General features: G+C 36.7%; 1 protein-coding gene across 3 annotated transcripts in view; it reads right to left on the minus strand.

Moving 5' to 3' along the window:
* Egfr (epidermal growth factor receptor) overlaps window positions 1-26,338 on the minus strand; it is a 147,873-nt gene that overhangs the window by 3,849 nt on the left and 117,686 nt on the right. For 2 of the 3 annotated variants that reach the window (XM_083039085.1, XM_083039087.1), the window contains exons 2-10: window positions 21,231-21,568; window positions 5,308-5,643; window positions 4,697-5,081; window positions 3,769-4,445; window positions 3,425-3,554; window positions 2,664-2,974; window positions 2,174-2,475; window positions 750-1,961; window positions 114-519 (exon numbers count right to left, since the gene is read on the minus strand). In XM_083039085.1, the coding sequence (XP_082895211.1) occupies window positions 114-519; window positions 750-1,961; window positions 2,174-2,475; window positions 2,664-2,974; window positions 3,425-3,554; window positions 3,769-4,445; window positions 4,697-5,081; window positions 5,308-5,643; window positions 21,231-21,363 (3,892 nt within the window). In that variant the 5' untranslated portion in view covers window positions 21,364-21,568. The remainder of the gene's footprint in view (window positions 1-113; window positions 520-749; window positions 1,962-2,173; window positions 2,476-2,663; window positions 2,975-3,424; window positions 3,555-3,768; window positions 4,446-4,696; window positions 5,082-5,307; window positions 5,644-21,230; window positions 21,569-26,338) is intronic. The other variant, XM_083039088.1, reaches the window with a different exon arrangement.

Genomic DNA, 26,338 nt, shown 5'->3' on the forward strand with positions numbered 1-26,338 from the left:
TTATATAGTGTGTGATCTAATATATTAAACAGTACTGTAATCTTTATATAGAAAAATTATATCTCATTTAATTTCTTCGAGACTTAAGAATTTATCTGCTTTATTCTGCTCACCTCTGGTCCCAACCATCTTCAATGGATCTGAGCAATATCTCGAACTCGAGCTGTCAGATCCTACGACGTGTCCGCAATGACCATTAGGATGTGCATAAGGCGTATGCTGATTGGAATTGCCGGCCTCATGCGATGCATTTCCGTTTCCGTGATTTCCACCGTACCTCAGGAGCTCCCTATCCCAATTTTGTTGATTTTGCGGCGTCGGAGAATCAGCGGCGAGCGGCTTGCCGTTTGGCCAACATGATTTAACGGATGTATTCGGCAGCGAACTGGAAGTACTTGATGCGGAGATCGCAGGCGGAAGCGGAGCTCGCGACTTAGGCTGCAGATATTCTTCGGCATCTACCAGAGCTTCTGGACCATCCATTGCTGATGCGAGATTTCGTATCATTTCTTTTTCGTCCTGAAAATTTCCATTAACACTCAAGATGACGCAAAATGTTATATTTATGTATATTTTGTAGAAAAATTATATTAATTATTTAATTAGCATGTAATATTCTAATGAAGGGGGATAATTATATCAATAATTTTATCAATAATTATTTTATTAATTGATATATCGACATGATCACTCTGTAAAATAATTATTCTTTATTCAAGTCTCTTGCAAAAAAATTAATTCTAAATTACCTGTAATGTATACGAAGGCAGTCTCATATATTTATCGCCTTTAATAGCGAGATATCGACCGGGATCTCTGGACATTTTTGCAAACTCTTCCGCTAGTTCCTTAAAGCTGGGTCTAGATTCAGCGTCAAGCATCCAGCATTTGATCATGATCATGTACACATCGATCGTGCAAATCGCGGGTTGCGGTAGCCTTTCGCCCTTCTCCAACAATTCCGGCACATTTCGGGCAGGGACATTTTCATACGGTCTACCGCCGTAAGTGAGAACCTCCCAGATAGTCACTCCAAAAGCCCACACGTCCGATTTATGAGTAAACACTCGATGCTGAATGCATTCCAATGCCAACCACTTGATCGGCATTTTCCCGCCCGCGGCCTTATACTGCTCTTCGTTAATGTCCAACAGTTTAGCGAGGCCGAAATCGGTGATCTTCACGCAATTCGGAGTTTGCACGAGGACATTTCGCGCCGCTAAATCTCGGTGAACCAATCTCCGCTCCTCCAGGTAAGCCATACCTCTCGCGATCTGCGTGCACCAATTTAACAGCGGCTTCGAACCGATTTTGTCCTTGTATCTGCGTACGAAATCCAGCAAACATCCTAGAGGCATCAGCTGGGTCACCAGCATCATCTGCGCCGTCATGCATACTGCAAGTAACTGCAGCAAATTCGGATGCTCAACGGTGGCCATGATATAAGCCTCGTCGAGAAATTCTTTGGACGTATTCGCACCTGTGCCATCGTGGAGGACTTTTATAGCGACCGGGATCTTCACGTTCTCCCCTTCGGGCACCCAGACGCCTTTGTACACATTGCCGAAAGCACCGTAACCTAGTATACCGCCCTTCCTCATTTCCTCCTCCTTGATTATTCGTAATTTGGCCAGATTTGGTTTTACACCTGTCGGTCGAAGCGGTTCGTTGTCGTCTAAACCGGTCAAAGCTAACGTCATCTTCACTGTATTCTCTTTGGCCTTCGTTCTCATCCGCCAGAAATATACTATCACAACAAGACTGATGATTACCACCAACATGAAGAGCACAATCCCGGTCAAAATAGCTGGTTGAAGTTCATTATCCATTTGAAAACCGAGGCCTACCGTTTCCAACGAACAGTACGGCTCGCTATCTGGAGGGAAAATCTTGTGAGGATATTCCGATGGACAAATGTCCGTGCAATTGAAGGACGTTGAATTATCGCCAGGATCACCATCCTAAATAGTTAATTATACGAATTAATTAGCATTATTTCTTAGCATCATTTTTATTAAAATTAACACCTATTAATTAATATAATTAATTAATTTCTTAGTTGTTTATTATTTTATTATATATATATATATATATATAAAATAAAGTATAATAAAAAAAATATATATATTATGTATGTTTATAATCAAGATATTTTTAATATTGTTCTACGTACAATGTAAATTTTGTAGTTTCGACATTTGTAACATTGATTAGGGCCTGGTCCAAAGCACCCTCGACATTCCCCGAAACACGGTATACATAGCTGCGTGTCAGCATCCGCGAAATGATCGGTAGGACATTCATCTTCGCATTGCTCTCCTCTCTTATACTTGGTGCACTGTTGACACACCTGCTCGTGGAAGCCGTATCCTGTGCACTTATTACAACGTGGGTGGCACTTGCGACAGACTGCCTTTCCGGCAAGAGGTTTTAAAGCACCTTGCTCCAGCGGACTCACCCACTCGTAATAATGTCCTGCGAATTTGATAACAAAACACACTTTGTTTATACACGATATTGCATACAAGAATATCTGTTATATTTATATAACACTTTATAAAGAACTAATACATTTTTTTATTATCATATTATCATAAAAATGCCTAAACTAATTTATATTAATTATTATTACATCATTACTTAAAGAGCATCGTATGACTTACCATCGGGACACGGCTCTCTCTTCTGCAAACATCCCTCTGGTACGTGCCCGTTCATAATTGCCTTTTCGCAACTATGACATCCGTTGGCGCCTATGTTATTCTCCGGTCCCTCGCAGCCGCCTACGCAGTTCTCGTGGCAGTGTTTACATTGACCGTTGTCGTTGTACTTCGAGGACGGGCACTCGGGCACACAGAACGGCCCATCTCGCACGTGTCTGCACTTGATGCATTGGTCGGCATTAGGACCGGTGCAGGAACCGTCGCACTCTTCGTGACACATCTTACAGGTCTTTTCGTCCGCTTGATAAATTCTGACAACACAATCGCAATCAATCGTTAAACGATATCGAGAAATATCACTGAAGAAAATAATATGTAAAATCAAAGACGAAGGTAGAAACAAGCGAAACAGAAAGAAAGGCATAGAAAAATTAACGAAGATAAAAAGTAAGATAAAAAATTACTTGAATATATAATTAACGTTCAATTATGTTTGCCATATTCACTTCATTAAAAATTTTACACGTGCAATTTAAAGCAATTATAATGAGTCGTGCTGCGTAATAATACACATAACTTGCTTACAAAATATATGATTAAAAGAACAAATGGCGAGAATTGAGGTTCAAATTCTCGCTAAAAAATTTCGATTTACCTTCTATCCATGAACTAGGAAAGCAATTGATTAGAGAGAAGTCATATGCGTTATTGGAAATTTTAATTTCCGTATTATATATTTTTCGATGTTTGTGTCGGCTTACCCTGATACAGTGCAATCTTGAAGACAATCATTTCCTAGGATAAAGTTCTTGCAAGATAGACATTGCGCTGGTCCGGGTCCCCAGCATCCTTCGTCCGAGCATTGCTCGTCACATACGAGACCATCTTTGACTGCAATTTAAAATTCCATATAATATTTTAATTTTATTTTTAATTCAAGTTTAATAGAATAAAAAAGCTCCCACAATAAGTTTATTATAACAAATATTACAGTTAAAATTAAATTTTCATACTCAGCAATATTTGAAGTTTGTTTTTTTTAAATTGTAAAGCTAAGTTTTTTTTCTCTCTTACATATATGTCTAAATCATTTTATTATATTTACCGCATTCGCTCTCGTTTCGATTGTTCGACAGAAGACTTTCGTGTTCGGGTGATTTCTTGATCCTGCTCCAGTTGATACTCTGCACGTAACATAAATTCTTGTTCTCCAAAATGGCAATCGAACCAGAATAAATCTTCTTCAAGGAACTAAGTCCAAAGGACACCAGAGAAGTCTTGACGATGTACAAGGACGCAAAGTATTCCGTGAGCGTTCTGCCTCCGATCACTTCGAGATTGCGAAAGTACGAAAGGTTCTTGAAATCCTTGTGATCTCCTTGGATATTAAGATAGCCCGTGATCTCTTTTAAGGTTCTGAAGATTTCCAACTTGTCAGGATGCATCTTCTCGTATCGTTTGCCGAACGTGTAATTTGTATAAACGTGCTGGAAGCCTTCGAAACTCTGATCCAGAATTGTGATGGATCCTTCGATGATGGTGCAGTCCTTGAAGGTATCGATGTTACCGGAATGTACTTTCTCGACGCCCTTGCAGGTTTTCGGACAAGGACCGTCGCAGGGAACACACTCGCCGTTCATCGCTTTCTTCTTCGGTGGACAGGATCTCACACAAGCACCATTGTCCTTCAAAAGATGTTCCGGACATCGTCTCACACAGGTTGCACCGTACGCGTACTTTCCATCAGGATTAGCTTCCCACGAATATGTTGTTGGATTATATCTGGAAGGATCATTGATATTTTCTTATTAATTTTGCCCTATAAATAATTTGCATGAATATAATTTTATTGCATATTAATTTATATTTATATTATTTAAAAGAGTATTATTATCGTAGAGTATATTATTTAAAAGAGTATTATTAAGAGTAATATTATATATTTAATTTTCTATTGTATGTAAAGTATCTTTTGCAACATTTCATATCAGCTTATAGCTTGAAAAATAGAGATGCGCGATATTACTACTTACTTTTGCATGGGCGGACATTCCTGCGTGCACACGCCATCGTCGAAGAAATTCTTGCAGGCAAGACAGTCGCTCTGTTTGGGTCCGGTACAGCCACCGGCGCAAAAAAGATGACAACACTCGCGTGGATTAGGACCGAAACACCTGCCCTGCCAGCACTGGGGCGAACAGTTCGTTTTCGAGTACCTTTGACAGTTCTCCGGGCCCTCGCCCCAGCAGCCCTGTTCGCAGCTTTCGTCGCATTCCGGACAGACGCGTTCCGGTGATGTAAAATTGTACACGTAAAAGTATTTTCCTCCTTGGCCGGTGATTATTTCCTCCCAATTGATTGTCTTGATGTGGCAGAGATTGTAGTTGTTGTACATGCCCACGCTTCCGTTGAGTATATCTATGGCGAAATCAATTGCGACGAGTTAGACACGAACAAAATAATAGCTCATTCTTCTTTAAATATTACTCGTTCAGTCTTTCTATATTAAAAGATGATTTGTCAATTTTTATAAATGTTTAATTTTTTAAAATATGTTCGCTTATTTGTATGTACAAGGCAATGTTTATCATTTAAGGTAAATTAAGTATAAATCATTGCTTCTTCAATTATTTTAAAGACGTACCTCTAAGGGCCGGCATCTCCAGGTTGTGCATCTGACACATCGTGACGAAGAGGGCAAACTCGTGGTCGTGAATATTGAGCTTGAAGAGAGTCCTTCCTCGGATGATTTGCAGCCTCGGGAGCACAATCCTTCGCACGTCCACGTGACTGATGAGGACGTATCCGGTGACTTCCCGTATGTACTGGAGGAAGCTGAGGTCGAAGGTTTTGTTCTGGAGCCATGTGATCTCCAGATTACCATCGACGTAAGTACAGTTGGTGTACCGGTCTCGAAGATTCCGGTAGTGATGCTGTTTGTTGGACGGCACAGAGAGACGGCCATTGGTACCGATGCAAACTGCAAGCATAACAGTTCACATTTATCAATTACATGTCTATGTGAATATTATATATTTAACGCAAATGTAAGAGAAATGTGAAGAGATTATCGTTACTTGGACTCTCATATATTCTTTCTTAATTTCTTAATAATCATAAATAATATTGGCAGCAATATACAATTATATCTTTGTTCACATCAGCTAGTTAATAACGTAATAGAGAGAGTGTGTGAATATATATTCATTGTATTATTTATTATTTATTAGTTTAATATTTGTTTTCAAGCTCTGCCAATTTATTGTTGGATAAATTGGTTTCATATTAAAATTAAAATTAAAACAATACAGTTGTGTCAACTTAATGATATTTGTTTATCAATAAGTTGCATATGACAGTATCTTCCAGATACATATGTATGTAGGTGTTTAATGTGATACCATTATTGAGCAATTCGAATAACGGTTCAGAGAGGATGCGGGATTTCTATGTAGAGGAAACCGCGTTATTCATTTCCGATTACGATAATTTAGTAGACACCACCCACACTTAATAGTATATTCCCGCGATCTATAGATAGCGTTTTATTTACGAAACATATATTAGTGGGCGAACTATCTCCATAAAATATTGTATATATGCTGCCGTGATTTTGTTGTGTAATTACGGTCTTGAGTCGACTGTATTTGAGAATGACCAACGCATATACACATTCGGAGGGACGAAGTTTGTAAAATTCGTATGTAAGTTATAGTAAAGATTTATAGTATTACAGAACGAGAGGCAAGCTATACCCATATCTCTTGGGAAAATTATCCATTGATTCATGTATTCTCGGAAATTAATATTAACATTGAAAATCATTTATATGAAAATTTAAGAGAGTTATTTTTATATAAAATAGATTTAATATACAATTTTTCTCTTAAAAGAGCGCAAAGTTTCTATTTTGTACAGCAGAAAAAGCAAAGTTAATAAATTTTTTTATACACATAAAATATTACTTTTATCACGCAGTTATAAATATATTTATATAAATTTCACATCTCTTGTTTATAATGCAATTTTATATGCAGATTTTTTTATTGGAGTAATTGTAAAAATCTTATTACATATTAATACGAATTTCAATATTTTCTTTATCATATATTTTTCTTTATTAATAGACATAAATTATAAGAAGAAGGAATAAAAATGTGTTTTTCAATAGTTCTGGAGAATTCACATTTTTATTTCTTTCTAAATGAAAATTTAATCTTCCACAATTACTTTTTATTTAAGATAATATTCATTATAAAATTTTACGAGAGAGAAAAAAAAGAGGAAGAGATAAATTTTGAAATAACATTGACTGCACATAATCTTCGCTGCAAGAATTATGACTGATTGTGAGCAGGACCAAAAACATCGTAAAGTACATCGAGAACTGAACGGCCAACTTCTGATAAAGTGGCCACGTATAAAAGAAATATTCATACCTTTATTAGATAGACCCTCGCGCAAGTTCCTTACTCGTAAAGCAAAGAAATAAATGTTGCGGCGAAGAGAGAAAGAGCATAGTCGCACGTTCACTCCCTCGGAATTTGGTTTTGCTCTTAGCTTAAATCTCGACTCGCATCTTCGCAAAACGGTTCACAAACGAGCGGCGGCCGCCTTTCGCTTGCGATCGGCATGCGATCGGCCGAAAGAGAGCGGTCTTAATCTGGTCGACGATCGGAATCATGTGAAAATAATTGCGCAGTAGGATCCTTCGTTCTTCTTGCGCGAGATATCCGAGGGAGGTGATGCACCCCAGAAGAAGACTCGTCGTCGCGTCGTCGAAGACGTCACGGAAGAGAAGAACCGGCGGAACTCGGACGTGTACTCGAGTACCAGGTATTTGTATTGACCAGATGCTACTGATGACAGAATCACCGAATACACATGCTGTCTGGACTCGAGAATGCGGATCGAGCATGCATCTGCATCGGTGATGCACCAGCGCAGGTTTTCTGCCGTCTTGTCTTGCGAATCCGAGCCGCATCGAAGATAAACGACTTGATCGTCATAATGAAGAGGTATGTTATATTTGTCGAAATTGCTATATTGATGATGATTTTTTACCCAAGGAATGCCGAAGTGAAATCGTAGATTTTTATGATTAATAAATAGAGTAATTTATTATTGGAGCTATAACTTTCTTCAAAAATGTACACCCATCTTCAAGATTGATGATGCGGATACTAAATTAAGCATCAATCAAATTTCCTGCATTTGCTGGGATATGCTTTTCCTCTTTTCGAACATTTCCTGCATTTGTTTTGTGCATTTATAAAGTTTCACGCACGAACAAATCGATTTCTTACTTCAGAATCAGATTTTACTGCTAATCTAGTTTGATTGCGCTTTCACTCTTGTAACATAAATATGCAGTTAAAATTATTACTTTCTTTTTTCTAAACTCGTGAATAATTTAAGTTCTTTAATCATACACCTCGATCTTCTCTTGGAATATAGTTAAAACCACAAAGTAATAAATCATCACAGGGAAACTAAGATGAGTTTTAGTATTCTACTTTACTGCTTATATGTAATTATCAATGTTACAAAAATGAACAAAGTCTATGCGAGTCCTTGACATTTTTATGGCTAGTAAAATTTTCACAGCTAATAGCAATCGATAGAACGGGATCTAGGTCGAAAGAAATAACGATTCGAACCGACACGTCGAGGAGGAACTTATGCTCGCTCTGGCGTGCTGCGGCTCGCTGGAAGATGGGTTCGATAAAAAGAAATACTACGAGAGTGATGACCGGTACGGATAGACGTTTAGACAGAGGATGGAGGTTCACGCGGAGAAGTGTCGGTTAAGGTCGGCGGGCCGACACGTTCCTCGTTCTCGTTTTCCCTCCGAGGCTCACTCTCTCGCGCGGCACGAAATTCATCATTAGATCCGCAGGACCGGGGATACACCCCGGCAGAAACGTGGTGATTATCCCCGATGGCGGGGCTGCGAAAATTGCCCGGCGAGAGGGCCCTTTCTCTCTCTCGTTCTCTCGCGTAAAATTAACATTCTGCCAAATTTACGACGCCTGCTGCACCTTCGGCATAGCCGAAGACAATAGCGGCGATATATTGATTACGAACGGGGTGCGAATATTGTTGCCTCCTTCATCATTATCCGCAAAATTTTTAAGATATTTCGCTGAATTTGAACTACGAGCAATTATTATTATAGTTTGAAAATATACTGAAGATAATGATCATAATTGAGGTATTAATTCTGTCGGGACCACGGGTTACTTCTTACAATCGCTTAGGAAGAGAGATGAATTTAGCCAAAGTGGCCAATTATAAGGAGAAAGAAAAGAGGAAACATATGACCATACGATTTAACTCGTAATTCTAAGAAACTCTCGTATAAGATTATATACAGAAGCCTCCGAGGAAGTGCTGTAAAAACATAATATTTGTGTTTAACAGTTATACAGTGAAAAGAGAATGGCAACCCGGAGGAGGTTTGCTGTCTCAAATATAGCTTTAAATGTTTGAACGATAAATCTGACAAAAACCACGAAATATAAGGGGTGCGGAAGACGTAGGAAGACATATGAAGAAACCATGAAATCGGCACAGGACGCCGAAATCCCGCGGTGAGATGAGGTGAGGTTTCTTTTGTGAAAGCAGGACGTCGCGCTGGGCCATACGTGGTCCTCATCCGACCACCGTCTAAGAGGAGAGCGTCGATTTTTATGCGGCACTTTAAAATGCCTCCTTCTCTTCCATTAAAGGCCCAAAGTAATATGAAATAACCACATGCTGATGGCGGCGGCGGTGCCGTTTATTTGAGCTCGTAAACATCGATACCGTCGAGAGCTCGCGCAATCCCCACCATCAAAATCGTTTCTGGGTTCTAAGGTACCTCTTTGCCTCCTCTCTCTTTCTTTCTCTTTTCCTCTTTCTCTCTCGATCCCCCTGTAAAAGAGAACCCTGCGGCTAAATGCCCGACGAAATAAAACCCAGGTATCATAAACGCGCGAAATAACTATCGGCTCGAGCTTGCTTAAAAAAAAAAAAGAAATAAGAATTCAAGGTGAGAATGGATTTCAGAGAACGGATAAAAGGGAGAAAAATTGAAACTGCGAGAGAGAGAGAGAAAGAGAAAATTTATTATTTTGAGACAGATTCATCCTCTGATAAGAAAAATATTTAAAAAAATAAATAAACTTACTATATGTTGTTATTCGTTTATTTATTTTTTCATATATTTTTATATAATAGCCCAAATATTAATAAATAATTAAAATTTTAAAAATAACAAAAAGAAAAATTGAAAAGATAAAAAAAGCAGATTAAAAGCGAAAAAAAGAAGATAAAGATTATTGGAAATTGGAAGAAGTCTAGGAATAGACACACCGTTGCATCGTACAAGCAGAAAAATAATGGATTTCCCGCTTTGTGATGGTAAACCTCATAATAGTAAATCAAACATCGAGGTATTGATCTGCAATAAAAGTCACGATGTAAATACGACATAAATACGTTCGCCATTTATTTCGGAGAAGCACTTTGCAATATAAATCGTGATTAGAATGGAGGCGTGAGAAGATATTGAAAGAACGAAGCGATTTGCTCGTAATTCTGCCGCTTAACGGTTTCCGCATTTCAACGAAGTCATATGACGAGCCTCGAAGTGAGAAGTTTATGCAGACATTTACAGCCCCTTTATATGCAGACATTCTGATTTTTTCCATCTCAAGATGGACATCATTCCCTTTCAGCGTGAAATTTTCATATGAATTTGAATAGATCGAAGACAGTAATCGACTTGCCATCGCAGATATTCCTGATGTATCCTTTCATTCACATGTTTCTTCATAATGTTCTCTTATTCGAGCTGCTTGATCAATCTAGGAATACTAATATAAAATGTTTAACCATTAATCTCTTCTACCTCTGGTTCCGTCTTATCATTTCTAAATATAAAGAGCAATCTCATAATTCGTTCTTGTTCAAACCGCCCTTCCGAAGCCTTCTGAAATGCTTCGTTCAAAATCGAGATCATCAGCTAATCAACTTAATTTGCAGTTCGAGGCAATTCTCTCTCCTCCGAAGCGTCGTGTCATTGTGACATTGAAAATATTCTAATTCACAGCTGGAAAGAGAAAGAGAGAGCAGGATTGTATCAAGCTTTCGTCGAGATTCAAGACAAATCGCTTTGTCATCACGATTGTTCGGTTCACAACCCTGGCGATATATGCAGCCTCCAGTATATGAATCTGCAACGAGGGATACGCATCCGAGTCGGGGTTGTATAAGTCCCGCGTATACGTTATAACCGTGGCATAACATTAATAGCTTTATGGTTTATTGCTTTCGAGTCTGCGGTTAAGCTCCTCCGCTCCCTGCGGCGCGACCAGCCCGAAGGCTACGATGTGGTACGCATTCGTGTAACTTCATTTTTCGATTTCGTTATGTCGGCGGCGCGACGGCGTTTTATTCACGTCACTCCATTCGATCACGACTCTTCCTCTTGCTTTTGCTTGCGTTGTTCCGTCTTCTCGCGCATTCGCCTTGCGTGTTCGAGTTAACTCTTTAATGTACTTTGGCCGATAGGCATACATACAATCGAAGAATCAAGGATAGTACAGACTTGAATTCCAAAGGATAAATCTAGGGAAGAGGGGAAAAAATTAAGAATTATATTCAACTTTTTACAAAATAATTTACGCCAACTCGCTCATTGTAATGGTATATTTATAATTTTAAAGCTATTTGTTTCGGCAATTTTTATTTTATTTTTTTAAGAAGTAGAGTTTGGGGAACAGTTTGAATAAATTACGAATCTGTTTTAAATAATGCATTTTGATAGATTTTGATGATAGGTTTTATATGATCGCGTTTTGTAATTTAACTATGAATTGCTAATAAATTACAAACTCGTTTTAATTATCGTTATTGATGGAAGCGTTTGCATAATTTTATTGTATGTTTATAGAATAAAAGATGAATAACTATATCTCATATAAAATTAAATTGTTGAGACAAGCGCAAATTAATTTAAATGAATAATGAGTTATGCAAAAAAGTTATATCAAAAGCTCGTTATAATTTATTTTATATAGAGATATTTCTTACAGGTATTATAATAAATATTTTCAAAATATAAGATATATATGAAATCTTAAAATTCATTTATTTTCTATTATAAAGAGATTTAAAATATAATAGTGAAGTGATGTGATAGAAATTGGGGAAGGACGATCACTTTAAAAATATTGAAATTAGTTTGCATAGAAAAAATTTTTACAATCTCTCATTTTAGGGAATATCGTCGTTTAATTTTGCAACGTCAGGAAAACATCCATCTATGGAAATATAATAATATTGATGGCTACCATTTTTACGGTAATAATTGACACGACGATTTTTCAAGTCGATGTCACACAGGGCGATGCCATTAAATCGCGGTGCGAAAGTGTTTTCAAGAAAATTGTCGGACTGTTTTCATTTTTTTTTTTGGCTGTCGCACGTTAATAAAACACAAAGTGAGGCGAGAAAATAATGACGAATCGAAATGAAGTACCGAGGGCGGCACAGACAAGGAACAAATGATGGTGTGTGGAATGCGCTTTGTTCGTTTCTCTCTCTCCCGACGATAAATTCTACATTTACCACGTCTCTCTCTGCTCTTCTATCTCCTTCTCTTGATCGTCAGCAACAGCTCCTTATGCGTCTCTCTCTTTCTCTCTCTCTACCTTTCATCTCACCTCGGCAACCTCAGCAGGCAGCGAGCTGGACCACGCGTTCACCAAGAGAGCACGCGAACTCACATTTGCCTCCCGGATACAGAACACCGACTTTCGTGGTGAACGTTATCTTCGTTAATTCCTTCATTATCATATTATGAAAAGTAGCAGATCAATTTTGTTCTAAATTATATTTTCTCTAATCTTTCACTGACTGTGTAGCAGCTAAGAAATTAATTTCTTCCAAATTTTTTGAATATTTTTTCTGATGTAATTGATACTTGCAAAGTGCAAATTGTGTAAAATAATATAAGAAGAGAGAAAAGAGTATATAAAGCTTACACAAAGCTTACACAAAGCTTACACAAAGCTTGTGCTATGTCTTTAAAAACAAGTTTGAGTGTGTGAATTATACATTAAAATAATAGCGTATTTAATTTAATTATAAAATATTAAACTTTTCAAACTCATGCATTCTTTACATAAACAAATACTTTGAAATATCTGCAGTCTTTTAAAATAAAAATGATTTTAATTTATAATGTCATGAATATATAAATATGATAGCAAATATATGACTGAAAATAATACCAAAATGCAATAAATAGATGTGTTAAATATTGCAAATAAAATGAAGATAACGGTTACATGATCCTGTAGGATGTTGTAACAATCAGCTAAATAACGGAGAATTAATGTTTTTCACTACGTTGTCCAACTAGATTATGCGTGATAACGTTGATTCAAGATTCAATGCATGACTTTAGAGACTAGGATTTATATGCTGCTTACTTAGTCGAAAGAATTATATGCTGCTGTCATCTGGAAAGATAAATTTCCTTCATGTAGTATTTTAAACTTTGTACGGGGAAAAAATGGAATTTTTATTATTTATAGTCGTACACGCTTTCTTCATCGAAGATACTTATTACAGTGACCTGCAGCATAACGCACGTCGAATTTCTGTCATGTCGTAAGTGCATTTGTATCGTATATTATCTAATTATTGATTTGCTAATTATTTAAATTATATTTAATAAATATATATTTCGATGAGCGCTCGATAAGTTTCTCGACGATATTTAAATTCTGTTGTTACAAATTTTAATAAATTCGTAGAATGTGGATGTAATTAAATTATTATTTACTTTAAGTCATATATTTAAGTCATACTTTGAATAATTCTAAAAATAATAAAAGTGCAGTATAAAATTATGTTTAATGTAGTGGCATTTTTTTACGATTTTTTACGATGCCATCGTACTTTCAGCTCAAGCGAGTTTCTACTTTTGTTCGTCTACAATTCCCATTTGTTTATACGTACAACTTGCACAGCAGATAACAATCTTGCCTAAGTGCTTTTCATCTCGTTCACGTCGTTTGGCGAGGATTTTGATATACGAGCGAGTTGCACTCGCAATTACACGACGTTGCGCATAAAGTCTTGTCTCTCAAATCGCTTAGCCGCAAATAAACGCTTGTACATTGAAACATTTAATACCGTAATGCTAAACCAGTACATATTCTTGCTATTTGTTCAGATGTTATTCGTAATTTAAGCATACATAGTTAAAAATACTCAAAAGCGCAAAAATCGAGTAAAATTATAATAAAATGATATGAATAATATGAAATAAATAATATATATAAAATAAATATAATATAAAAAATATTTTTATATACTCTGTAATTATAATTATATGATTGAAAGAGAGAAGAATATTTACTGTTGAAAAATTATAATAAATTAACTAATATATACTTTTTAGATAAATTTAAAATATCTTTTTATTATAATAAAAATTCTCTCCGATATTGTTGTCTTATTTTACAGTAATAGTTCTAATAATTGGCAATATACTGAAGTTTTTTTTTTAATTATGCAATACACATTAGACTTTCAGTTTATAAAAAAAACATACGAGTGAAGGAACATTTGTGAGTAAAATTCATCAGCTGATCGAGACAAAGACTCAAGGTGAGAGGGAGCATCGATTTATCTCATGTGAATCTCGCGGCAGGCGTCGACCACCTCGGGAGAAATGTACGTGTTGCTCCAGCGTCTGTCTTCACTCGTTGAAGAGGAAGAAGCCGCAGACGTCGGTCAACGCGGTTGTCGCCTCGAGGAGTGTTAATGCGCGAGATAGCAAGAGACGTCACCATAGTTGAATTACAACTCGATATATCGCACAACGACGCGAAAATCTGTAACTCGTAAGTTTTATTGCGTATAAATGGTATATTCATCTTTTTGTACTTGTCCTCAATTTAAGTTTCTTCTCTAGATTTTTTACGATGACCAATATTTCCTTTAATTTTTCCTCAAACGCACGAAAGAATTATCACCAGATTGATTATCAAAGGAGCTAAATATATATTTCTCCATTTGCTATTCTATTTTAGAGTCTTTTTTCAAATCAAATTTCAATTAATATCTTTCTAGTATATCTAGTATTATACTATTCATTAACAGTTGTATAAATAACTTAAGGCAAATATTAGCGGTTCCCTCGAAGATGATTCATAGTACATATATATTTTTTTTCAGAAATAAAAAATTGAGTAAACGTTCACAAAATTATATCTTTCATCTTACACACTAATTTTCAGAATTCGCGCGAGATTCGAACTCATATCTCGATCTCGAGATCCGAGGCCATCGAGAGACCATCGTCACTTTTCTCGCGCGATCGATCGGCGATCCGATCGTCCGATAAAGTTCGTATGTGGGCGCGCACTTATATCACTCTCCTTCTCGGCGGATCATGCAATAAGCTCCCCGATCTGCGACGCAGATTCTGCACAGATATTTTGACCTCGGGCCGGTATCGTTTAACATCCCCTGATCCAGCATCGCACGATACCGTGTACCTCATCCTTTCGTAACGCGCGCTAAATTACCTGTCCCTTTTAACGTCGTGCGTTGTAGCTTCAAGTGCTTGATGGACGCCTCGCGGGCTTAACTTCTCCACTGTGGGAAAGATCGCACGAAATCTTGGGAAACCGTATGGTTTTAAGATGAACTCCATTTTAATATCGAAACAATGAAATAGATTAAATTCGATACCGCGCATCGATTGCATGACTCTCACAATCAGTAGTCGAAGTAAATGTTAAACGCGGCCAAGGAAATTTTTTAAACCGGATATCTTATCAGATATTTATTTTTGATCCGCGAAATATATCAACATTTGTTTTTTCAGAATTTACAAATAAAACTTGATAAATCATATAATTGCAAATAAAACAGCCAAGGATCTCTTTATTTTTATTGTGTGATAATAAAAAATCAATATAAAATCTAGCAATAAGATGAAACTTATATCAGTGTTTAAACAAACATTTTTATTTATATCTAAGCTTTGCAATAATTCTATGCAGGTCATAAAAGGAAAAAATGAATTCTCAATCACATATCTGATTATTATTACGATAGCCGGAGAGAAATACTGTTTCTGTCGACAGAAATTTGTTTACATAATACTGTACGTACATTGGATCGCAAAATGCAAGCGGTCGACTAAATAATGAATCGATTAAAGAGCAATTAAAATTGCAACACGCGAAGATATGGTCAGCAGAAAGGTTGAATCGATAAAATGCTTGAATGAGAAATTTGATTAACTTTTGACCCATTCCTTTTTTTCGTATATAATTTTTTTCTGTATAAACTGAATTCATTCTGTGTAATACAAAGATATAAATTTTTTATATGATACGTAGAAAGATAATTTATTTTCTTTGTTTGCATTTCGTAACAACGCTTCTACGTATCAGATTTTCTCTTTCTCTCTTTAGTTTCGTTCTTCATAAAATTCGTCTTGATGTGCGATCAGTAAAAAAGTCACCCACACACCTCTCATCTTCGTTGTCCACCCACATTTCTCTGCTAGACCTGTTGGTGCCTAGGCTTGATCTAATGTATGCCATCGATCAAGCAGTTGTAACGGAAGAGCTATATCTTTGACTAATTTCTCTCAAGTGCAGTACTTTCGCCCTGACTGCTTAACATCAAAGTCCAATTTTTTATTGTTCTCGTTATTTGATATTTACAACACGAGGCGATGCAGATATTAAATTTAATTATGAATAAAAAGATTTTGTTTTCTAGATTCTTTCGATCCATCGATCGATGTGATATATAAATGACTTTGTACAAGAATTTTTTGTTTTATACATGCTTTGTACTCATGTTATCAATACATCAAATATAAATAAAATATCGAAAATAAATTAAATGATGTAAATCTGAATATTAGGAATTTCTAAGATGTTAGATATAAAGAAAAACAAATCTCAAGTTTGAAAAAGCTCATTATAATAGTGTAGTTGTAAAATGCTCAATAAATTGCAATAGTTTCACACACTCAAATATTCAAAATTATTATATCTATTCAACATAATCAATCATGCAAACAGAGAATATATATATCACGCGCGTGTGTCATATTAATCATATATTTTATTTTAGAAATACCCCAGACAAATTAGATATATACTTCGTTATCAAGCGCCTCACCGATATCCCACTCTCATCTTGGATAATGACGCTACGCCATACACAAAATTCTAGACAATGCTTCATCCGCGCGTTTTCGCGCGTCATCGCATCAATCGAGGGAGATTGCCATCACGAGTCTCTCTCTTTCTGATTCGGGCATACAATGCGCAGCTCAAAAAGGAATATTGACAGCTCCATTTGTGCAGCATTCAGATATCTCACCTCGATCACGCCCATTATCATCACGCTCGCGTCATCGTGCATCGAAGAAGACCCTTGATTGACCTTCGACAGTGCGTTCCTGTCACGATACGATGCGATATACAAAGTTCAGCCTGGTCACGTTGCGAAACGAATGCGAGGCCGTTACATGTACGCATTTGCGAGGCCACCTGTTACCCGGCCAATCTCACCTCGGGGTCTGTCGCACGAGCCCGTAAAGTGGCCGCTAGGCAGATTGCGAGAGACGTCAGATGGAAATGATTAATAAGAATCGGCTCATCTATTATACCGCGTGTGCAATCTTTCTCTGGAATGCCAGCTCAATTGAATCGCGGTCGTAAAACCGCGCGCGCTTTCACAACCCCGCCACGTGTTCACCTACGATTATTCCAAACGGATTAATCATAGATAACATTGAGGTTTGATTTAGAAAGATTAAAGATTGATAACAAAATCTTACGTGTAGGCAAAATAGAATTTCAATAGTACGCGCAAAATAAATATTTAGTGTACAAACATATATAAAAGACAGATGAAACTTCGGATGAAATATGTAGAAGAGGAATTATCATGAATAATATAAGCTGCTAAGGTTTATATCCAGTCAAGTTTGCGGCGAGAATCCGATTAAGAATCTTAGACAAATAAAAAACAATAATATAAGACGAATGGATAACTAGAAATATTCAAGACGCTTCTCCAGAAGGTTTCGGAAGGAATTTTTATAGAAAAGAAACGCGCACGTGGAGAGACCCAGCAACGCAATCCTCATCATGTACATGAATAAATCCCACCGAGCATATTGAGTAGTCATATTTCATGGCGAGCAAAAAATACGAGTGTCCCTCGGAAATCTGACGTCTCAATCCGTCTCTGGGATCTCGTCGATATTCCGAACGGTCAATTAAGGCATGCCTCCCAGATGTCTGGTCCTTACACATATACGTCGACGACGACGTTGACGATAAGTCGTACGAAGAAACGGTATTACGTCGCGCAGTACCTCGATTTTGCCTTGATGGACGACGTTCTCTCATGCTCATGCCCCGATAATCTCTCTTCCTGCTCCGCCATCTCGTTACTTACTCTTTACTTACCCGCAGGACACGCTGGAAGATACAATCTGCCAAAGGATCCAGCGAAGGTGGAGAAATCTGGCAGGAGCAATGGCAGAGAAAGCGAGATTCTTTAAAACCACCCAAGGAGAAATGTCGTAATAATTAATATCGTCAACCGAGGAAATGAATATCGATGCCGGAGTACGATATATCGTAGGGCTTGATCGAGGAGACAAGAATTCCTCGAGATTCGAAGATTAGGTTTGTACGCAAGCATGTGAGTGAAGTAGAACGCTAGACCAGAGCAGCAGCGGCTTCGTTGCCAGAGGATATAATGAATAAAATTTCTTGCCGCTCGTCGATTATTCTTCAAGCCGGGGATATAAATAAAGGGCTTGGGGCGATAACAGGCTAAAAGACGTACGAACGAGAGTCTTGTCACTCTCTCGGCGTATGTTCATTTACAGATTCGATTACGGTGCCAATCAAAGAATTTTTTGTTCTCTTTAGATAAAAAAATGTTCTCTTTAGAAATATTAAACGATGACTTCAAGAGTTGCAAGAAACACTGAATCTCATTGACGATTATATTGTTATTATTCAGTTATATTAAGATTAAAAGCATGGAGAGACTTGTGAAATACTTTGTTAAATTTGTTCTTCTGGAATAAATTGAAGAAAATGGTGTTAATAGTAAACATATGCGTGTGATAATCGCGAAATTTTAGAAGATACAAGTCACACTGAATAATTATCGAGATCGAGCAAAAATCGACAAGTTATATAATGAATGTCAGAAGAGTCTTCTTTCTGCAAAAGTCGGCACACGATCAAAGCCGAGGCGCGTCGAAAGACGAATCTCGAAGTTGCTGTATAAGAAGACGATTTTTTAAAAGAATTCGATTTTTAATAGGCATCCGACTCCTCCGTCGTCCCTTTTCTTGCGTAAATAATATCCTCGCGCTTTTAAGCGGAGGGATTATCGAGGCTGCACTCACTTCTTAATAGATGCTTTATTCCGAAACGCGATACATCTTAAAAGCCGAGAACGATAAAGACGGCCGATTAATTTACTGCGGCTCCATAATCCTTCCAAGGTAAATCCTCCTATCTTTTTCTCTTTCTCCTTCTCTCTTGAATTGTCGTTCTCTTCGCTTTTTTTTCTATCTTTTCTTCGAACGACAAAATAGAAACTGTAGAGCACAACATGACGGAGATTACTTCTGCCTAATGGATAGAAAGAAATCGACTCAGGGCTTATCATTTTAATGGAAACTTTTATGGAGGCCACTTTAGGCATATCTCTTATTCGTGTCTACAACGAATTATCTGGGTGGCTGTTCGCACGCTGGATATAAGGTGCATTTTTCAACTACATAATGTACAATCTCCACGCTCTGATTATTATGTTGACGAAAAGATATTTTGGCAATATCTATTCGCTGATCATGCTAATTCGTTTTATTCAAATAAATTCCTAAAAGCTCTCCAGTCGTGCAATTTTTGACAAACATGCTCCAACTTTTGTTCTTACAACTTATCTAAATATTTAAATAAAGTTTAATCTGGTAATAGCGTTATGTGAAAAAGTGTTTGGATGAGTGTCTGCGCTGAGTACATATATATATTTTGATAACATGAGAAGAAGTGTTATTTTTTATCTCTCTAACAGATATTGATAATAAATCTTTCAGAAAGTCCGTATCTATCAGTCAACAAAATATCATCGAGACAGATGATGATCGATTCCAGATGTTTGCAATTTCATAAAACATATAATAAATCGGAAAAAAATTGAACTCGTATCATTCTGTTCTTTAGCATTTTGCCCGACAAAGGAAATCCTGTGTCTGGAATAAGCACCTGCCTATGTTTGTGATTAACAGAGCAGCCGTTTACTGCATATAAATCAAACTTGAATTCAGAAGAAATTATGAAAAAAATTATATTATAATTTTAAATTATGTCGTCTGTAAATTTCGATTCATATAAATTTTGATTAAAGAATTTTTTAAGATGACTTATCGTGATATTAACTTTATTGTTTTACAACTCATTTCTACATATTGACAAGACATTTAAAAAAGTCTTGTTTCTACATTGATAAGACATTTAAAAAATAGACTTGCTTATACGTAGAAAACTTGTTATAATTAAGATATGATTGTTAACGTACAAATAATACGTATATCAAATAAAATTATCTCATTTTCGGTCAATTCTTGTTCGAGGAATTATTTTCAAAATTTAATTTAAATTTAATTTTTATTTAATTTTTATTTAATCTTTTTAATTTTTTTTATTATGCTTGATAAAGTATATTGAGAGTATCATTGGCGGAGCTGCGGCTTCCGCAAAAGCGCGTGCGGTTCATTCGAACCGCAATGTCATGGCGGTTGAGCGCGATAATAAACGCAGTGGCTACTGTCTCTCTCGCGACATCAACGCGGTGTCATCAACACCGATATAAACACCTCGTATCTGGGTCAGCTCGAGCTCTTGTGGATCACGTGCCAGAGCGTACTCCACATTCTCGATCATATAAGAATACTACTCTAAGATGCATCTATATATAGTGCGATGCTAGATACTAGAGACGAAAGGCAAGAGATGAGATTTTAAGCGGCGTGCGCTCTTTCTCCCCTCTCTACCTTTCCTCTTATTTCTTTTCCAGATAGAAAACGAACGGTACTTTCCAAAGGTACTTTGAGTAAAAGGGACTCTTCGGCTAAACGACACCCACGCCGAGCCAGCGCACAGCTTCGCTTTCTACTTTTCCACACGGCCCCGATGATCTACGATCGAGGGCTCTCTGCTAAGAGAGGAATTTTACGGAGAACTTTATAACAGTTAAACTTATAACAGTTACTCATATAACAGTTAAAAAAACCAGTTAGCGCTCTCACATGCGCCAATAAATGATGTTATTCCTCCAACAAACTATTCACCAATGCTCGCAAGATCTATTCTTTCATTATTGACGTTATAGCTTCACGTTCCAGAAACTTCGTCTCCGAATTGTGAACATTTATTAATAAAATAACAATATAATTTTAAAATATACACTTTCAAATAAAAGTTTCGCAGTAAAACTCACTTTTCCCTTTGACGAATTCGGAATTGAGATCCGCTGACACATCGTAGCTACCAACGACGATCAGTAAGAGGAATGTTACGCCGAGGAGGTTGTAGGTCGACAGCGCTCGTGGCCCGTGTCGGTGGTTGAACATGATGAGCTTTCATGCCCTTCACGAACCCGTAGGCCTTGCCAAGGTGACCCGAGTGAGGATTCTCTCTTTCGTTTCGCAGGCTCGTCGATTATCACGAACGAGGAGAAGACCGAAGGAACTTCGAAGAATCGTTTCCGCCGCTGCCATCGCTCTCCTTTCTTCACCTTGCATGTCGCATGTCCGACACTAAAGTTGTTACGATTGTCTGAAACGAAAAAAGTGGCAATCAGTGAAAAAAAGCAATACTTATAGTGCATTTAGTAATAAACGCGATTGTCTAATTTTTTTAGCATATTTCTCATTCTTAGTTTCTCTTTTTACTAAAAAAGAGAAAACTATGTGATCTCCTATGCGCTTTGTTCATTCTTTCTCTTGCTATACGTTAATTGCGTCCTTGAGTTTTGCTGAGATAAGGTGTTGCGTATTTTAGATTGAAGGAACAGCTTAGAGAGCCTGGCGCAACAAAGATTTGAACAGTCATATTTGGAATTAAAATCCCGCGATGGAAATACGATTATATTTTTTTATGCGAATGCTATAAGCAAGACGAGAGACGCAGGAGACAATCAGCATAAATCATCCTGCGTTGAAATCCCTGTTATTTTCATTAGGACTCTTGGAAATTGTGTTTCACGAAAGAATTACGTGTGTAAATCAATAACTATCAGCCACTAGGATGAATTACGCCGATTGGTGTGTTTGCAGCATGTGTTCTTAAACTATCATGGTAAAGATATTCATTATACACGCCTGAATTATGCTATGCATGCATCTTCCATCGTATCACATGGCATTACATATTATATGTTATGCTATCGCATCTCAAAACAAACTAACTTTAAGTAAGTTTGCTTTATATATATATATATATAAATTTATTAATTAAAGATTATATATATATATATATAATTATATATTAATTTTTGATCATAAAATAAAATTAAACACACAAGCTTTTTTAGAAAATAACTTTATTAATATTAAAAAGCTATTAAATACTATTTTTGAGAAAATAATTTTTTTTGTAATAAAAGCAGAAAATATTAAAATATTTATTTTGCATGATAAGCAAAAAATAGATAACATATTTGTTGTAATAATTAAACATTTAATTTCATGTTTTTATCATGTGATTCGATTCTCATTGATTTAATCGATAACAGGATCGGCAAATGGATTTTATATCGGTCTCGATGTATCTCGAAAAAAATCATGTAATCGTCGCAAAAAAAAAAAAAAAAAAAACAGTTGCCTTTTAGACAGGCAGTTATTGTGACATCGCCTCGTTTAAGGACTATTTTCAACGAGCTTCTATGTATTGCTGGAAGACGATAAGGAAGAATAAGAAAAAAAAAAAAAAAAAAAAGAAAAAAAAACAAGAAGGATGAAGGCGAATATAAAAACGGCGAAAATCGAAAAAAAAACAAGGAAAACAATACAGCTAACAGCAGGTGTCGTCTGTTCGTCTGTTCGTTCTATTTTTCTCTCCGCATTTCTTTCCTTCCGCGATCTCATCCAGGGAGACACATCCCGAAGCACTCGCTCGGTTTCCTCTTTATTTTTTCGCACTTCCTGCGAAGTGGATGAACACGAGTTGCCTTATTCGGACGCGACATGCCGAGGATCAACTTAAACAAATGACGTCGGCCGAACTCGTGCGCGGCGGCACACTAATTACGGATGTCTTGTTAAGGTCGCTTTTTCAAATTAATTGCGATCCCTATTAATTACGATCGATACTCGACGACGAAGCACCCGATCGTGTCGCCCGTGATTGTCCTAAGTGCAATTCTCTTCGGTACCACACTGTCTGCCGACAAGATAGAGACGTGGGAGAAATTTTGAGGGGGAGATTGGAGATGTACCTTGTGTAATAGCGTTCGCATATCCCCGCAAATCGATGGCAATTCGCAGGAAAATGATGGAAATCGAGCTAATATATCGATTGGCGTTAACAATTGAATATTTAAAAATTCTGCGATAAATTACCCGATAACAAGTTTAATATCTCCAGATATACCTTATACACCTAATGGATTCAACGGCTTCGAGATATCTCTTCACTGTATGTAGAATAATGAACATATCCCTGATGGTATATTATACATCTGTGCAAATCAACGATAAGTGTTTGCATAGCACTGGCGACTTCGTCAGAAATGCGAAGACACGAATTACGAGCCTGCGAACCGGTTTCAGGCATACCGTTCGAATGGTGGAATTAACCCGAACTCAAAAGACTGGGGCGCCGTCGACACTTCGCTTAATTGCATGGACGGGACTTGTGCAAATTTTTATCGTTCGTCCACGGGACTTAAATCCTCTTTTTATAGTTGTCTCTAATCGTCGTGATGTAAAAAAAACCGCTATAGCATGAAATACGTCTTAAATCATCTCGTTGTTCGTTCTGCGCTATTATAAGAGTCTGGTACAAAGTGCGAAAAAGCATGTAAGCGTAAATTTAATACGCATACTTAACATCCTTAAAACAAAAATTTAACATAATAAGTCTACCGGAAAGAACATTCTAATTTCTGTAACCATTGTTAAAATATGAAAGATTGCTCAATGTATAGCATTACGAAAAGAAAATAAATTATTTACTTGCTTATTACATAATAAATAAGAAAAAGAATTTCAGAGAGTTGGCGAGAAAGAATAATGACAAACGAATATTTTCTTGGTATCGGATAAAAAGATCTGAGTGTCACAATACGAATCTCCATAGATTAATAAAATCATGATAAAATCAATTAATATTTTTGCATTGCAGGGACAAAGAAGTACTTTTTTTTCGACTTGCGACATACATCTTGACTCGCGACGCTTCAGTACTGAAATTTCACCGTGATTAAGAAAGCCACGAGATCTAATAATTTACACTCGCGATAAGGAACAAAGCGGCATCAGCTTCGGTTACAACCGGTTGTAATGCTATAACATTATAAATAATATTCCTACGCGATTTTCATCACGATGATTCTGCGCATCATCTCTATCAGACTCCGACCAAAGACCTGGTCCATTTCTAATTATATTTATAATTTTATAATAATTTTACATTCACATTTTAAATATAGATCACGCGTACAATAACGCAGTATTATCAAGGAATAAAGCACAATAAAAAAAAAAAAATTCACGACAGAGGAAGGAAGTCTATTGATCAACAAGAAATCTGGAATGTCTTCTCGAGACCCCGAGAGCGAATCCTTCGAGGAGGGACGAATGCAGAGCATCCTGGATGGCAAAAGGACTTCGAGAGACAATAAGAATAAGAAACTTTGCCATGCGACATCGATCGTATATATCGTCGCGAGTACCCACGTTCTTCGTCCTTCGTCTTTCCGGCCCTCGTGTTTCCCCTCTCACCACTGGTTCCTTCACATGGTCGGACTCAGGCACAAAAGCGGCGTCCTTTGAGGGAGGGTCCAAAACAAAAAAAGAGTGCCGACGAACACGGCGTGCAACCGTGTTAACTGCGCTGCTTATGCATTCATATCCTTGTTTCGCGACAACCTGCTGATTGTTTCCACAAAACGCGACAACCCCCTTGTAAGACCGTCCAGGGCCGGTTTTTCGGCAGTTGCGAGGGAGACCCAGCCGTAGGTGCCGCGCAAAAAGGATCAATTTGTATGCGGGTGAACGCTCCCCCTTTTCTACAGTCGCCATTCTTAACAACGCTGACTGTGTAACGTCTGTACGACAATGGTGACGGCGAGATATAAGGGCGCTCGAGAAAATGCGCGTGTGCACCGGAAGACAAGCAATTGAAGAGCCTGAGGCAACAATGTTCTAAACCGCAGGGAAAGAGGGAGAAGGAGAACCGAATGAGGTTCCCGAGATTGCGTTTGTTTTTAAATCCTGACGATGCTTTTCTATTCAAAAGCATTCGCATTTTTTTTGGAGGGTGAAACGATTGTGAACGAAGCGCGGAATAAAATATTCGAGGCACATTATTATGGCTTATTGATTATTTTGAAATAATAAGATGATAAGATAATAAATGAATTTAAATAATATGATTTGAAATAATGAGATACACACAGATATAAATCTGTAAGATATTAATCTGTAATATAAATTTTAAAAAAACTTTTTTTATTTTAATAATAGAATATATAGTAAACAATTTGAAATTGACATAGAAATAATAATTATTAATGAAAGTATTAATTGTGAAAGAAAGTCTTGCAAAAAAGAATAAATATATTATTTTCAATTCGTTGACAGTTTCTTGGTCATATGATTAACAGTTGTTTATCTGTATATGATATCTCCTGCAATATAGTATACTCAATTTATCATCGTCAATAATATAAGTATAAATAAAGCTTATTTACTCAAGCAGCGAGAAAAGGCGAGACGTAAAACACCGAAATGAAATACAAGCTTGTTATCTTTCGTAACATATGAATCCCATGAGTGTATATGTGACCCTTCCTGTTCTGATCTTCCCTCACTCTCGACAAAAATCTGAGTTTTCTCAAGGTGTGCACATGTCGCGATGCCTCGTTATCGGCCACGTATAAAACTCTGATTAAAATACGATAAGGAGAGGCTACATTCCTTTTAACGTCTGTAATGTGAAGAACTGCGAAGAATATCTGGATAATATTAACATATAGGATGAAACGTATGGGATACCATCAGAATGTTTCACTTGAGCATAAAGAGTCAGATAAATAAATATTTTCGAATCTAAATATTAAATAATATAAGTGATAACATATAAGAAGTTATAATAAAAAAGATGAAAATAATTACAAATAAAATTGTAAACATTATTAGGTATTTATATTTTAATAATTATTTATTTATTATTCAACTGTTACTACATATATTGTTATATAAAATAATTTTTGAAATTTAAATTTTCATGATTTTATTCATACTAAAGATTTAACTAATTTTTTTAAAAATTAGAAATAAAATAAATATTTGCTCTTTTAGACATTTTTGACAATTTAATTTG

This window comes from Prenolepis imparis, unplaced genomic scaffold (genome assembly GCF_030444845.1).
Source record: "Prenolepis imparis isolate NDT839.2.m4 unplaced genomic scaffold, iyPreImpa1.0 SCAF_5, whole genome shotgun sequence".
Classification (NCBI taxonomy): Eukaryota; Metazoa; Arthropoda; class Insecta; order Hymenoptera; family Formicidae; genus Prenolepis; species Prenolepis imparis.